The sequence below is a fragment of the Heterocephalus glaber genome, unplaced genomic scaffold, assembly GCF_053883595.1.
Source record: "Heterocephalus glaber isolate CG9 unplaced genomic scaffold, H.glaber_assembly_v1.0 deba00000347, whole genome shotgun sequence".
In the NCBI taxonomy this organism is placed as follows: domain Eukaryota; kingdom Metazoa; phylum Chordata; class Mammalia; order Rodentia; family Bathyergidae; genus Heterocephalus; species Heterocephalus glaber.
The window spans coordinates 58,836,563-58,850,029 of NW_028258143.1; the positions used below are offsets into that span (position 1 = coordinate 58,836,563).

The following is a 13,467-nucleotide window of genomic DNA, read 5'->3' on the forward strand; positions in this document are numbered from 1 at the left end:
GAATGATAAAGTAAATGATAGTCATATAAATTATTTCACATCTTGTCATGATGACTCAAAAAACTATGTAGTAGTTTGAGACTTTATACTTGTTTATGTGTTAGGAAAAAAATAATTGTAAGGCAGGTAGTAAAAATCTGATTATTTTTCACCAAAATATGTTTATTGAGCCTTTTATAATAAAACAACAGTGATCTCCCTTGTACTTTTCAGTGCAGTCACAAAAACTTGGCAGGGCTAACAAAGATATTTCAAATAAATAGGCTCAGAAAATGCCTGCCAATCAGCAGAGAAGTTGACAGGTGATCATGGCCCCAGGATGGCTCTTCATTATAGCCCTATCTCTGGAGAGTTATACAAACACATATTTGCCTGTATGCAAAAAGTAGCTGTTCAAAGAAATTTTACCAATTGTCACATATATCATAAATGTTGGGTGTGTGTCATAGTTGGCTTGAACTATTATAACAAAATACCACAGGCCAGGTGACTTAATCAACATAAATTAATTTTCTCACTGTAATGGAGGCTGGATGTCAGGGGCCAGGGTGCCAGCATGGTCAGGTTCTGGTGAGGGCCCTCTTCACAGTTGGCAGAAGGCCACCTTCACCCTATGTCCTCATGTAGCAAAGAGAGAGGGAGAACTCTAATGTCTCTTCTTATAAAGATACTAATTTCATCATGGAGGCCCTATCCTCATGGGCTTATCTAACCCCAATTATCTTTCAAAATGATCACACTGGTAGTAGAGCTTTAACATATGAATTTTGGGGGGTCCTATTCAGTATGCCCATGAGTGTGTCTTCTAAACTAACTTATTTTATCACATTAATATTATCCACCTTGGTAAGTATACAATTTATTTCAATTCTGAAGAAGTCTCTTCTTAAAGGGAACTAAAAATCAAGAATTGTCCTGGTTGTGAATAAGATGGAAATTAGATCCAAGTAAAGAAGACAGGAGATTCTAATTCTATTGGAAGAAACAATTTGGCAGCTCCCAAATAATAATTAAATAATAATAATTAAAGGCTGATCATGGAGCATATAGAAAATTTAAAGTAAAATTAATAACAAAACAATGAAAATAGGTCTACTGGGATATAAAAATATTTTCTTTCCGGTGTTTCTTGAACACCATCAATTTCAGTAACTATTTTAACTTTGCTAAAGTTTCTTAGCCTTGCCTCTTTCAAGTATATTTATTTTTTCTTACAGCCTTCTTGGGAACAAAGGTATTTTTGTTTTATTTATCATGTTTCCCAAACCTAAGACCCATTAGTACATGTATTATATTTTCAATAAAATCCAACAGCTAACAGCTTTATTTTAAAACTAAATACTCTTAATAATAGGGCCTAAGGCAAGGAATGTGGTAGATAACTGCCAAAGCATCCACCTTATTCATACAAAAAAAGCTGGAACTACAGCTGGAGAAAAATTTGTAACTAATGATTTCCTTTAGATTAAAAAAAGATGACAGTTATCAAAGAAATAAAAATGAAAGTAAACACTTGGGCTGATCACTTGGTACTTAGACAGGGCTCAGAAATACTGGTAAAATACTCCCTTTGCTGGGGGAGTATGAACACTGAAAATCAAGGAATGAGGGCCCTTTCTCCCGTACTTTTTTTCTTCTTTCCTTCAGAGAAGTCAGCACTTGTGCCAGACATCAAACGCTAAAATGAATAATATATAGCTTGTCTTCAAGGGGCTAACATTCTAGTGTCAGAGATAGGTAATGATAATTAGATAAATAGACTATGGAATGAGCCCAGCTATAAGTGAGTTAATCTGGGGCTTTCAAAGCACAGAGACTGAGACTAAGTTCAGACACGAGCCACAGACGATCCTGGGATGGAAGGGACTTTTAAGCTGAACCTCAGATGACAAAGGGTTGAAGGCAGTGTGGCAGTGGTAGAAGTGAGGGTTAATGGGTAACCAGGCAGAGAAGCCTGTGAGACCTTAGATATAAAAGTTAAGATCTTTAACAGTTTTATACTTGGGTTTCCACACTCTGCATGTTGACATGAGCCCTTCCTAAGTTATTGATGACTCAAACTCTAGATTCCTTATTGTGTCTCTTTGCGACTCTGTTTAGACAGTGTCTCAACTGCTTATTCCTCATACTGAGAAATGCTTGGTCAGATGTGGAGAATGAGGCAAGACAACCACTAAACGAACGCTGTGAAGCATGTTTTTTTCATTGCATAAATTAGTGTAGAACAGGCACCTATTTTATTTTGGGATATGACAATTTCATTTCAATTCTTGTTTCTCATGTAATGTTATCACACTCCATTATAAACAAAGAGGAAACCATTACTTTATATATTTTTAAAAATTCATTTGAAGAAAGTAGCAAAATTTAAGAACTTTATGGTCTCACAGCACAGTGTTTTCATTCTTCTGGTAATGAAAACAGATCTTATTCGTTATATTTACATCAGCCTTGGTTAAAAATAAAATGACACAGAAGAATTCACCTTGCATTTTTGTTTTGTTTCCTCCGCTGGGGATCAAACCTAGGTATGCTCTACCTCTGAGTTATATCCCCAGACGTTTTTTTTTTTCCCTTTATTTTGAAAGAGTTTTGCTAAGTTGCCCCAGCAGGACTCAAACCTGTGACCCTCCTGCCTCAGCCTCCCAAGTGCTGGGATTACAGGTGTGTGCCATTGCACCTGGCTTCACCTAGGTTTTCAAAGAACAAATGGACTATTAAGTGCAATATACTTTTAAAATTTGCCAATGTGAAATTATAGCTGTTTTTCAAATATATTGTTTTGCAGATAAGTTTTGCAGAGGTTTATTTTTAATATTAAAAAACCCCTCTTTTTCTACTTAATGATTCTGCAGAGAATTGTCTACCATGCTTCCATAAGGGAGAACAAAAGATTTCTGATTGAGCTTTGTTCACAATGAATGAGGTGGGAAGTGGTATGTGCTAAAGAAGTTAGAGGACTTTAATTTAAGTCTTAGTTCTCCCTTTAGTCTTTTTCCTTCTCTGGACATTAGGAGTAATAACAATTGCTTCTAAAAATATTTGAGTTCTGAGTTTTCTGAAGGATATAAATCATTTCAAGTATATGGTAATCCAATGCAATTATTAATAATAATAAAATAATATTTCCCTAGAAAAATGTGGACAATGACTTTCCTAAAATTTCCCTAGGAAATCTACTAAGTAAGTTGGATGCTGGAATGGAGAAGCCTATCAGAAAAAGGATCAGAAGTAAACAACCTTAAATATCGCATGGTTTCTCTTATATGAGAAACTTGAAATAGAAATAAAGACCAATACAAGATTAAATAATAGGAAATAGAGAGACAGGTCTTTTGCAAAACGGAAGGGAACCTAGAGTTAGAGGAAGGAAGGAGAGAGGGGAGGGGATGACAAAAAAGAATTAAGATGTGTTGTGTATGCATACCAACTCCCCACGTGGAATGTAAGTAATCATTACAACTGCAAATGCATAGTAATAAAAAGTAAAAATTGAAAAAAATAAATATTTAAAAAAGAAAAACGATCAGAGTAATTTAAATTGCAATTCAAAGTGAAAAATCATAGATAACCCAATTAATAAATTTATTTCCTTACAAAATGATAGAGGGCCTCACTTGGGTTGACTTAATTTTTTTTTTTTTTTGTACTGGGGATTGAACTCAGGTCCTTGCGCTTGCACAGCAGGCAATGAAACCACTGAGCTAAATCCCTGGCCCAAGGGTTGACTTAATTTTTAATACACTACCAGAAGAGCTCTGTGCCTAATAAATGCCTTAATAAATAAAGACAAAACTGTCATATAATTCTTCACTTATTTTCCATTGTAACTAAGTAGCATCTTTACTTGAAAATGAAAAATTTATTTTCCTCTAAAAAGGAAAAAAAATGAACCACTGTCAACAGAATTGTTTTTTGGGTTTTCTCCAGTATAGTATATCATGAAATTGTTACGTACAATAAAGAAAAAGAAAGCACATTAGTGCATCTGTAACTCTCATGCAACATTATTAAGTCATTATGAAACTGCATTTTTCACTTAAAATATTATTTATTTATAAAAATATTTATGAAAGGATTTTTTCCACTTTTATTCTATAACCTTTAAAAATAGAGATATGTGAAAGCATTTTGATAACTAGAAAGTGACTTACAGAATAGTGCTGGTCATCTGATTTCACCTGTGAAAGGCACCTGTGACTGGGAACTCACAGGTACCCACACAATTTACCTTTATAAGTGGCCAAAAGGGCGGCTAGCTGCAGCTTGCTGATAGCACTTTCCTCTAAATGAAGGGAATAAGAGTGTGTGTAGAGCAGAGAATGATGACATTTTCATTTTGTCTTGAATTCTAACAGCTTGAGTCTTTGAAATAGACATGCATGTATTGTTTGCATTAAAAAAATAATAAAGGGCCAGGGATCTAGCTCAGTGGTTCCAGCGCCTGCCTCCCAAGCGCAAGGTCCTGAGTTCGACTCCAGTACCAAAAAACCAAAAACAATAAAATAAATAAATAAATAAATAAATAAATAAATAAACAACACAGGAAGGTAACTTACAGAAGGAGCCCTTTCTGCCTACCCATCTCATTCATGCTGCTTCCTGACAGCCCCTGGACTGGTGCAGTGTCTACAAATGCTGTCTTCCAAGTGTACATTAATCAAAATATGAGTACCTGGTAAGCAATCTAAGAAGTACAGCTGAATTCAATTATGTTTGGAATGTATGACAGATGTTTTGATAGAGGAGGCAATGGGCATGCTTCAGTGCAAGCTCTTTGAAATGGCTGAGGAAGTGCTTTGCGAACATCACTCCCATTCCTGCTGGAATAATGTGGCCAAGGCAGGCACTATCTGTCTTACTGAGCTGCTCTGCTGGACTAGAAATGGCACTCACCTTTTTGAGCCTTTTTATTTTTTAATTTTTTTTTTAGTACCGGGGATCGAACTTGGGTCCTTGCGCTTGCAAAGCAGGCGCTGGAATCACTGAGCTAAATCCCTGGCCCCCATTTTTGAGCCTTTTTAAAAAACTGCTTGCTTGGTCTGTGAAAACCCAAACATGACAAAAACATTCAACTGTTTACTCGCTAAGTCAAAACCAGCTCCCTCTTTAAAAAGGTGGCTGATCTTCTACCCCTTAATTACCTCATAACACTAAGTCCAGAAGGCCTGTCAATAGATTTTATTTTCAACCCTTGAAGGAAAAATCCTCTTGCTGTTTTCATTTCATATAGAAGATAAGTTTGCAAAAGGCAACATTTGGCAGTACTTCAGAGGTGCTGTCTGGTGGTGTTGATAATGCAATTCTTTCTTTTGATTATGGCAGCATTTATAATGATGTCTCATTCATGTAGACCATCATACCCCTACTGACTACACTTTTCATTTGAGCAGACATAATTCAGGCCTATTTAGCCTTTGAACTGTTTAGCCTTTCTTCCACTGTAAGTCTAGAATCTGGCTATAGATTGATTTTATGTAGAATTCTATTTTTGGAAGACCTAATGCACCACTTGGCACTCCTACAAAATGTCTTTCATTCAAATAAAAGAAACTTGACTTAGCTGAATGAAGAACAGTGCTGATTATGGGTAATTCACTAATATTTATCATATGTCTTAAAAGGAATGTCTAAGTTTTATGCAAATAAATACTGTAACTGATCTATAGATTTAAAATGAGTGGTTTTTTTTTTTCCTTTTGGCCAGGATTCAGACTCACATAATCCACAAAAGCCCCTAAATAAAAATTGTCTGTGAAGAAGTCACATGTTATCTAAACTATCTCCCAAACAGAAAGGCATCCAGGAAGATAAAACCTTCAGTCTTTTTTTTTTTTTTTTTTAGTAGCAGGGAAAAATCAATGTGACTTGATATCTCTAAATTGTGTTCTTGAGTAGGTATGAACAGCATCCCAGAAATAATACAAGCTCAAAAGCCACGGAGAAGTCTATCAAAATTGCACAATGCAACTGTTAATAAGTCATCTGTGAACATATTTGTAAAACAAACATGCTGGCTATTGCATGGACTAATTCTCAGAGACAAGGCATCACATTCCAAAGCAAAGCTGAGCAGTAGTATAACCAATGTGTGGCTTAATGTTACACACTTTGGAAACAGACTACATCTATGGCCTATTTGCAAATGTAGTAAAAGAAAGATTTATAAGAGGGCACAAATAAAATTTAAAAAGCATTTACTCACTGTGTTAAAATTTGGAAAGAGCCCAACAGCAGAACTGCTGTCCACTGGAAAAGACATAAATGGTTTGATATCCAGTGAAGGCTGCATCATCAGGGCAGGCGTGCGTACAAGAGCAGGAAGGGTAGTAGTATGACATGTACTGCCTGCCAAGAACAAAACAAAAATGAATTCAGTCTCTTGTTCATATTCATCTTCCTTCCCAACCTCCAGTGCAAAAGCAAGACCGCTGAGCTGCAACCTGCAAACGAGTCACATTGGAAGGAGACAAGCAGTACAGGAGTAGTAAACACAGGGAGAAAGGATCGTCTGCCTGTGAGTCAGAACACTTCCAAGGGCTAGAGCCAAAGGCTGCTCAACCTTAGGGAGACTCGCAGTACACAGATTCTCCCAGCAGGTGGGGGACAAGGAGACTGGCCAGGTGTCCAGCTCGTTGACAAAAAAACAGGGGAGAAAAGGAGTGGAGTCTCCTGAAGCCAGATGCGCTTTACTATTCAGACTAAATGGCCAGTATGCATGTTTTATGTAAATCAGAGATAATTACAGGGTTTTTACAAGAAGACGAAAACTTGAACTCTTATTGTCTGCTACCAAGAAAGTTATGACTCATTTTGTTTTCTTTAAAAAGGAGCTGAAAGTTGCCCTTGCTTTGCGAGAAATAGGTAGTCTAGACATTGGGTAGAGAATCTAGAAGGGTTGAATAATACAGCCTGGCTGCGGACAAGGAATTGAGGGACAGGCAGTTAGTATTTGGACCTTGAATTCACACTTTTTGTCTTTCGCTTTTATTTCTAGTGAGTTTTGCCTTGTTTTAGAAACTATCCTTTTTGGCAGTTATATTAGCTGTCACCTCTTTAGATATCCTGTCAGCACATGAGCAGGATATACTCTGTCCAGTAAAAAGCATGCTTCTTTAATGTATAGCTTCCATGTGAGTGAGGTAAGGAACTCTTGGTGCAGGTGACCCTCTGGGAGATGGGCCTTGGCAGAGTTTTTGTTTGTTTTTGTTTTTTTAATATGACAGCTTTATTGAGATATAATTCACATATAAGACTTTTACACTTAAAGTCTAAAATTTCAGTAATTTTAGCACATTCAGAGTTGTGCAACCAGTACCACAATTGATTCCAGAATATTTTCATGACCTCTAAGGAAATTCTGTCCCTATTAACAGTCATTCCTCATTTCCTCCCAACATTTCTAGTTCCGGACGACCACAAACTTATTTCCTGTCTCTGTAGATTTGTCTATCCTGGACATTTCATTTAAGATAAGTGAAATCATACATTATGTGTTTGTTTGTGACTGGTTTCTTTCATTTGATGTGTTTTCAAAATTTATTTATATAGAGTGTATCAGAATAGAACATATTATTTATGCCTTTTCAAGGCTGAATAATAGTCTATTGTATGAACATCCCATGTTATGCTTATTCTTTTATCAGTTGATGAGCATTTGAATTTGTGTTGCCATTTTTGGCTGTTATGAATAGTGTTACTATGAACATTACCATGAACATTCATTTACAAAGTTTTGTGTAGACTCATGTTTTCAATCTTTCAGACATTGTACCTAGGAGTGCAATTTCCAAATTTATTGGGTCATACGGTAATAATATGCCTTAACCTTTTGGGGAACTGTCAGACTGTTTTTGAAAGCCACTGAACCTTTTTACATTTCTACCAACAGTTTATATGGGTTCCAGTTTCGTCTGGTCTGTCTGTATAGCATCACATAATAATTATATGCCTAAAATCCCCTATTGACTTCGAGGCGAAATGAACAGAATGAGAAAATGCTGCAACTATTAAAATTTCCACCAACCTCTGACATACTATCCCCAAATCATTAAAATTCCTATTTCACTAATACTTTTTTGGTGATGAATTTCCTTAATAAACTGCATCATATTTCAAATCACTCTAGAAGATTATTGGCGATAGTGTTTAATGAACTGATGTATCTTTTTTTTCTTTCTTTCTTTTTATTTTTTTTGGTACCAGGGATTGAACTTGGGACCTTGCACTTTCGAGGCAGGCGCTAGAGCCACTGAGCTAAATCCCTGGGCCTGTTGTACCTCTTTTACATTGATCTAAACAGGAAAAAAGAAACAGGTGCCTGAAGCATTTATCTGTAATAGCAATTCTTTAGGTTAGCCCCATCAATTAGGAAATACGGACTTGTACTCGGTAAAGAATCAGCCAAAAGTATAGATCGTATAGATCATAATTCTTTTTTTACTGATACCCAAGTAAACACTCTGACTCGGCCTGTTATTCACACAACCATCCTGCATTTAATTACACCTTCCTGTTCTGATTAGGTAATGTTACATCGATGGCTAACTTCAACTCTTGTAGATCCAAGATGATGTATTGTGCCAATATATCAAATGTTGCAGAGGTACCTATTAAAACATTTATTTCAAAAGCTTTATTGTAAAAGCTTAGCTTAACTGAAAACTAGAGCTATTTATTGTATTCAATTGATGGCCTTTTATAATTTATTACTATAATTATTAAAAGTCAACTACAAAGAGTAAGTTATACAGAATCTTTCTAGGTAAGCTGCCTGTTGAACAAATTTGTAATTGTTTTGCCACGGTAGGTCTCCCAAAGGGAAGCAAAGTTCTTTCTCTAAGCCTACAATGGTGGCTCTGATAACTCTGTGTAATACATGGCCCCAAGGGCCTGGCAAGACTCACTTTGTACTAACAAAGCAAATAGAAGGCAACGGGGAGCTTGACAAACAGATTGCTCCATCAACAAAGGTCAGAATGCACAATGATCCTTCTTACCCAATCAAATCTCTATGCTAATAAAGACAAGGCTTGAGAACTACTTAGCGGCCACCATTCATTAGCATAAAAAACTTAGCAGCTGTTTACCATTTCATTAGCATTTTAATAACATAATTTGCCATGTTAAACACAGATTGTTTTAAAGTACTGGTGGATCTTCTGAATACATATAAACTGTGCTTTTATCAATTCCTTCACCTCAGCCTAGCTGTTTTCACTTTTAAAATACTGCTTCACTAAAATCAATTGCTTCAAAGAAAGTTTTTGTAAATGGAAATAAATGGAGATAATATGCTTTTTTTTTTTTTTTTGCACAGGTTATTGTATGCTTTGATCCTTTTGTCACCTTATTTCAGATTTTACTGTTGCTGCTGCTATTGCTGCTGGGAAGCCTTTCTCTTCACCTCTGGGTGCCTGGTAGTCAGTGGGAGTTACAAGCAGAAATTTGGCCAAAATGCATCGCACCCTGCAAGAAAATACTTAATTTCTCTAAAAGTCAAATACTTGCTGAGGGTGGAAAAGAAGGTTGGAAATATAAAAAGCAGGCACTTCAATGTGAAAATATACCCTTTACATTGCTGTTCTTTCTCAGAGGACAGGACTGACTTTTGTAGAACTATATGGCAATAATATATAAGACACCTCCTGTATGTTGCTCTGATTCAAAGCATAGGCTATAATCTGATATATATCATAATAAAGTCATAATAGGGCTTCACCTTATTTAATAATAAGGCATTTTATCACTTAATGAACATACGCTTATCAAACACCTTCTACTAAAATTAAAGACACACACACAAACACAAACATGTGTACCCCAAAGATCTGTCATGATTTTCACCAAGGAAATTCCACATGTCCATTTACTTTCCCAGATGAATGCAATTAACCCTCTATTGTAAATTTCATTTTGATGGCAAAATGTGTAGAGACAAGAGGAAATTATCTCTTCACTCTCTGAAGATTCATTGGAATGAACTGACAATAGACAGGATAATAGGAAAAGAAGCATACAAATTTGTTAATGTGCATAAGCTTGGTGGCCAGAGAAAATATTAAACTCAAAGGGTCAGGTGGTTAAAGCTTAAATAACCTCCAAATGGGAGAGGAAAATGGGAGGTGATTAGGCAATTTTGCAGAGTTGTAAATGAGTTTTAGGAGGGATATGGATGACCCAGGAAAGTCAATGGCTGGGATAAAGTTCTTCTCAGCTTTGGGCCAGTTAGCCACAGTTCATTAGAAGGAGAGGGATGGAAATTAATTGCCAACAAAGGCTCTCTTAGTATATGAGGCAGATAATCTCCAAGGTAATCTTTTGGGGCTGTCCTCAGTAGAAGAGGTGAAAAGTCTGGGAATGATGTCAGTTTTAGTCTCTTTTATTCTCTGCTGGTTAATCTTTCTTGGTTATTTGATGAGATTCCTACAGAGGGAATTTAAGACAATTCTTTTGAAGTTTTCTCAGTCAGATGAGGGAATTTCAGAAAGAGTCCCTGGTGATAAGGTGAGGGAGGAGAAAGAAGGTCAGAAACTTGAATTTTAAGTGAGCTTCTAAGGCCTTCCAATTTCCTTTAATTCACAGTGCTCAGTATTTCAAAGCAACCGTATTTGGTGGTATGGTTTTCTCAGTGCCAACAAATTCAAGATATATTCTTCTACCCTATGAAACCAATAAAAGACTCACTACTATGAGGATTAAAAAAAAAGCCAAACTATTATTTCGGCCAACTGCCTCTGGTAACATAATAGATACCTTATCATGTCAATGGATTATGTCATAATCCATCACAATAAAACCTCATTTGACGAGCCAAGTGACACTTGAAATTATTGCCATAGTCTTTAGAAATATGATCTTGAAGGCCCTTTCAGGCTATAATTCCAAGGCTTCCTAAGTGGCTCTTCTTTATGTACCATAACAAAAACAAACAAAACACCTCATTCTTAGAAAGGAGAGTACATCAGAGTCACAGAAAATCTGTGTGAAGCATTTGCAGAATGAGATGAAATCTATTTCCCATAGAAGTAGTTATTTTAGGTAATTATGTAAGTCCCCTTCAGTGAGTATTGAAATAAAAAACAATGTATCACAAAAATTTTACTGGGGGATAGCAATGTCAGTTACAGAATTCCAAAGATTTATTTTAAAGAAATTAAAATGAATGGCATTTCAGATATTCTACCAGATTCAGCTTTCTCTTTTTATTGATTTTCAAGCTTTGTTGCCCCTTATATTGTGGATATTTCCGTCTTTCTAAGACAATCATCAACCTAGCATCTCCACTTCTTACATCCCTCTATCAATCTGCTATGTGAGGAAAAACACATACCAAGAGACTGAGCACAGATGCTATAAAGTGGCTATGTGTATAAGAGATGTAACTAATACAGAGTTTTGCTCTTGAAAAGGTCACACAACTTTAAGAGAGATAACATTTGTAGAGCACATGGTATGTATCAAGTACTATCCTAAGCAGATTACATATGAATACACACATGTAGATATATTTACCCACATATACTCATATATACACTTATAAATACATACACTTCTATTTATTTAATTCTCACAACAACCCAATACACAAAGTGGCATTGTTACCCCCATTTTATAAATGAGAAACAGGTGAAGAGAAATTAAACTCAACTTCACACAGTTTGTATGTGAAGGAGCCAGGACTCAAGCCTAGACAACATCACTTCTGAATTCTTCTTTTTACAACTACGGTATGATCACCGAAGTGTACAGCTGAAAACACCTCAGTTACATAGCTACATTCTCCAGCTGTGTGGATACAGGAGCCTTTTACCATCAAACTAAGGGATATAAAACCACTGTAAACAGGAATAGTTTACAGCTGGAAATTGGTTAAAATTATTATTTGACTTTCAGTAGTATCTGATACTGCAATAATTAAAATATATGATTTTTTAAATGCTCTGTAGTAACTAGTCCTAAATATATTTATCTAAAAAAATTCTGCCCAGTTAATAGTATTATTTAATTCAATAAATGCTTATGAGGAACCAACAAGGTATTACTACTGGGATCGTAAACTGAATCGGATGAAATTATTTTACTTTATTTATTTATTTAATTTATTTATTTTTTGTATATCTTTTTATTGGTAAATTTTAGGTGTACAATATAGTGACATTCATCACTGGAGATATGCACCTTTACATACTCTCTTGGTTCTTATTTTTTCCCCCAAAATAAGTGGGGAAGTGGGAGGGGTAGGGGAAAGGAAAGAAGGGAATGGATTAATATGAGAAAATGAAAAAATGGAAACAAAGCCTACAAATAGGGAGGGATGGAGGGGTTGAAGGGAGGGCAGGGGAAGGGGGAAAATAAGAAATTATTTTATTTTTAAGAGAAGATAAGAAAATAACTGCTACTGCCACTTAATGAGATTCTATTGTATGGTAGGTACTGTGCTGATTTGTGTTCCTTATTTAATGAAATCAATATCACTCCATAAAACTTATATTACTAGTTCCATTTCACAGATGAGAAAGGTAAGGTTTAGAGAGGTTCAAGTTTAGAGAGATCACATAATGTATGCTACAGCCTGAATCAAAACTCCTATTCCTCTCTCTCTAAACTCCATGCCATTATTCCACATAGTAGGTTGTATGTAAGGTTGTAACATAAAAGGATCCTGTCATCAGGACTGGAGGTGTAGCACAGTAGCAGAGAATTTACTTAGCATCTGCAAGGCCCTGAGTTCTATCCTCATCACTGGAAAAAAAAAAGAAAAAGTAATAAGACCTTTTGTCATCAAACACATTTAGAAAATGCTGGCTTCAACAAAGTTTAACATAATTTTCTGTAAGACACCTCAAGGCTTTTGATATACTAATGGACACTGTGAATTATCCAGGCAGATACAATTTCTACCCACAAGTTTTAGACCACAGAATCAAGCCCCACCCCTTACTTGCATGTCCACCCCCCAACCCTGGCACCTCCTGAAGCTTCTTGGGATGAGCATGACACTATGGTATGCTCTTCGGGAAGCACTGTTCTCACACAATAAAATAACACCAGCTCAGGAGACACACATTTGATGACTTCTTCATCTAACAGTCATGTGTGACCTTGGACAAGTCATTTTATTTCTTTATGACTCTATTCTCTTTTCAGTAAGTTGGGGAAAATATATGGGTTACCTGTATCATAGGACTGGTAGAACTAATTGAGTTTTTTTATGAAGCATGCTGAAATATGTATCTGACCCAGAGCTTGTGTTGCATTAACTGCATTTACTGATTTCTGACTACTCTTACTTTTCTGACACGACACTATATCCCAGAAGAACATAATTAATTAGATCTGTAATATTTATCATAAAAGGCAAGATATGTCAGATATCAACAAAATATTAAGGAGGTTTAAAAGAGAAAGAAATTGGGCTTATCAATATTTTCCTAGATGAGCTCTGTCTCTTAAGATAAACCTTAG

General features: G+C 35.8%; 1 protein-coding gene across 17 annotated transcripts in view; it reads right to left on the minus strand.

Annotated features, from left to right (window-relative positions):
* Positions 1-13,467, minus strand: part of Znf385b (zinc finger protein 385B) — a 423,340-nt gene that overhangs the window by 90,751 nt on the left and 319,122 nt on the right. For 16 of the 17 annotated variants that reach the window (XM_004868150.4, XM_004868149.3, XM_087200993.1 and 13 more), the window contains one exon: positions 6,206-6,348. The exons of the other annotated variant lie outside the window; for it this stretch is intronic. In XM_004868150.4, the coding sequence (XP_004868207.2) occupies positions 6,206-6,348 (143 nt within the window). The remainder of the gene's footprint in view (positions 1-6,205; positions 6,349-13,467) is intronic. 17 annotated transcript variants of the gene reach the window in all.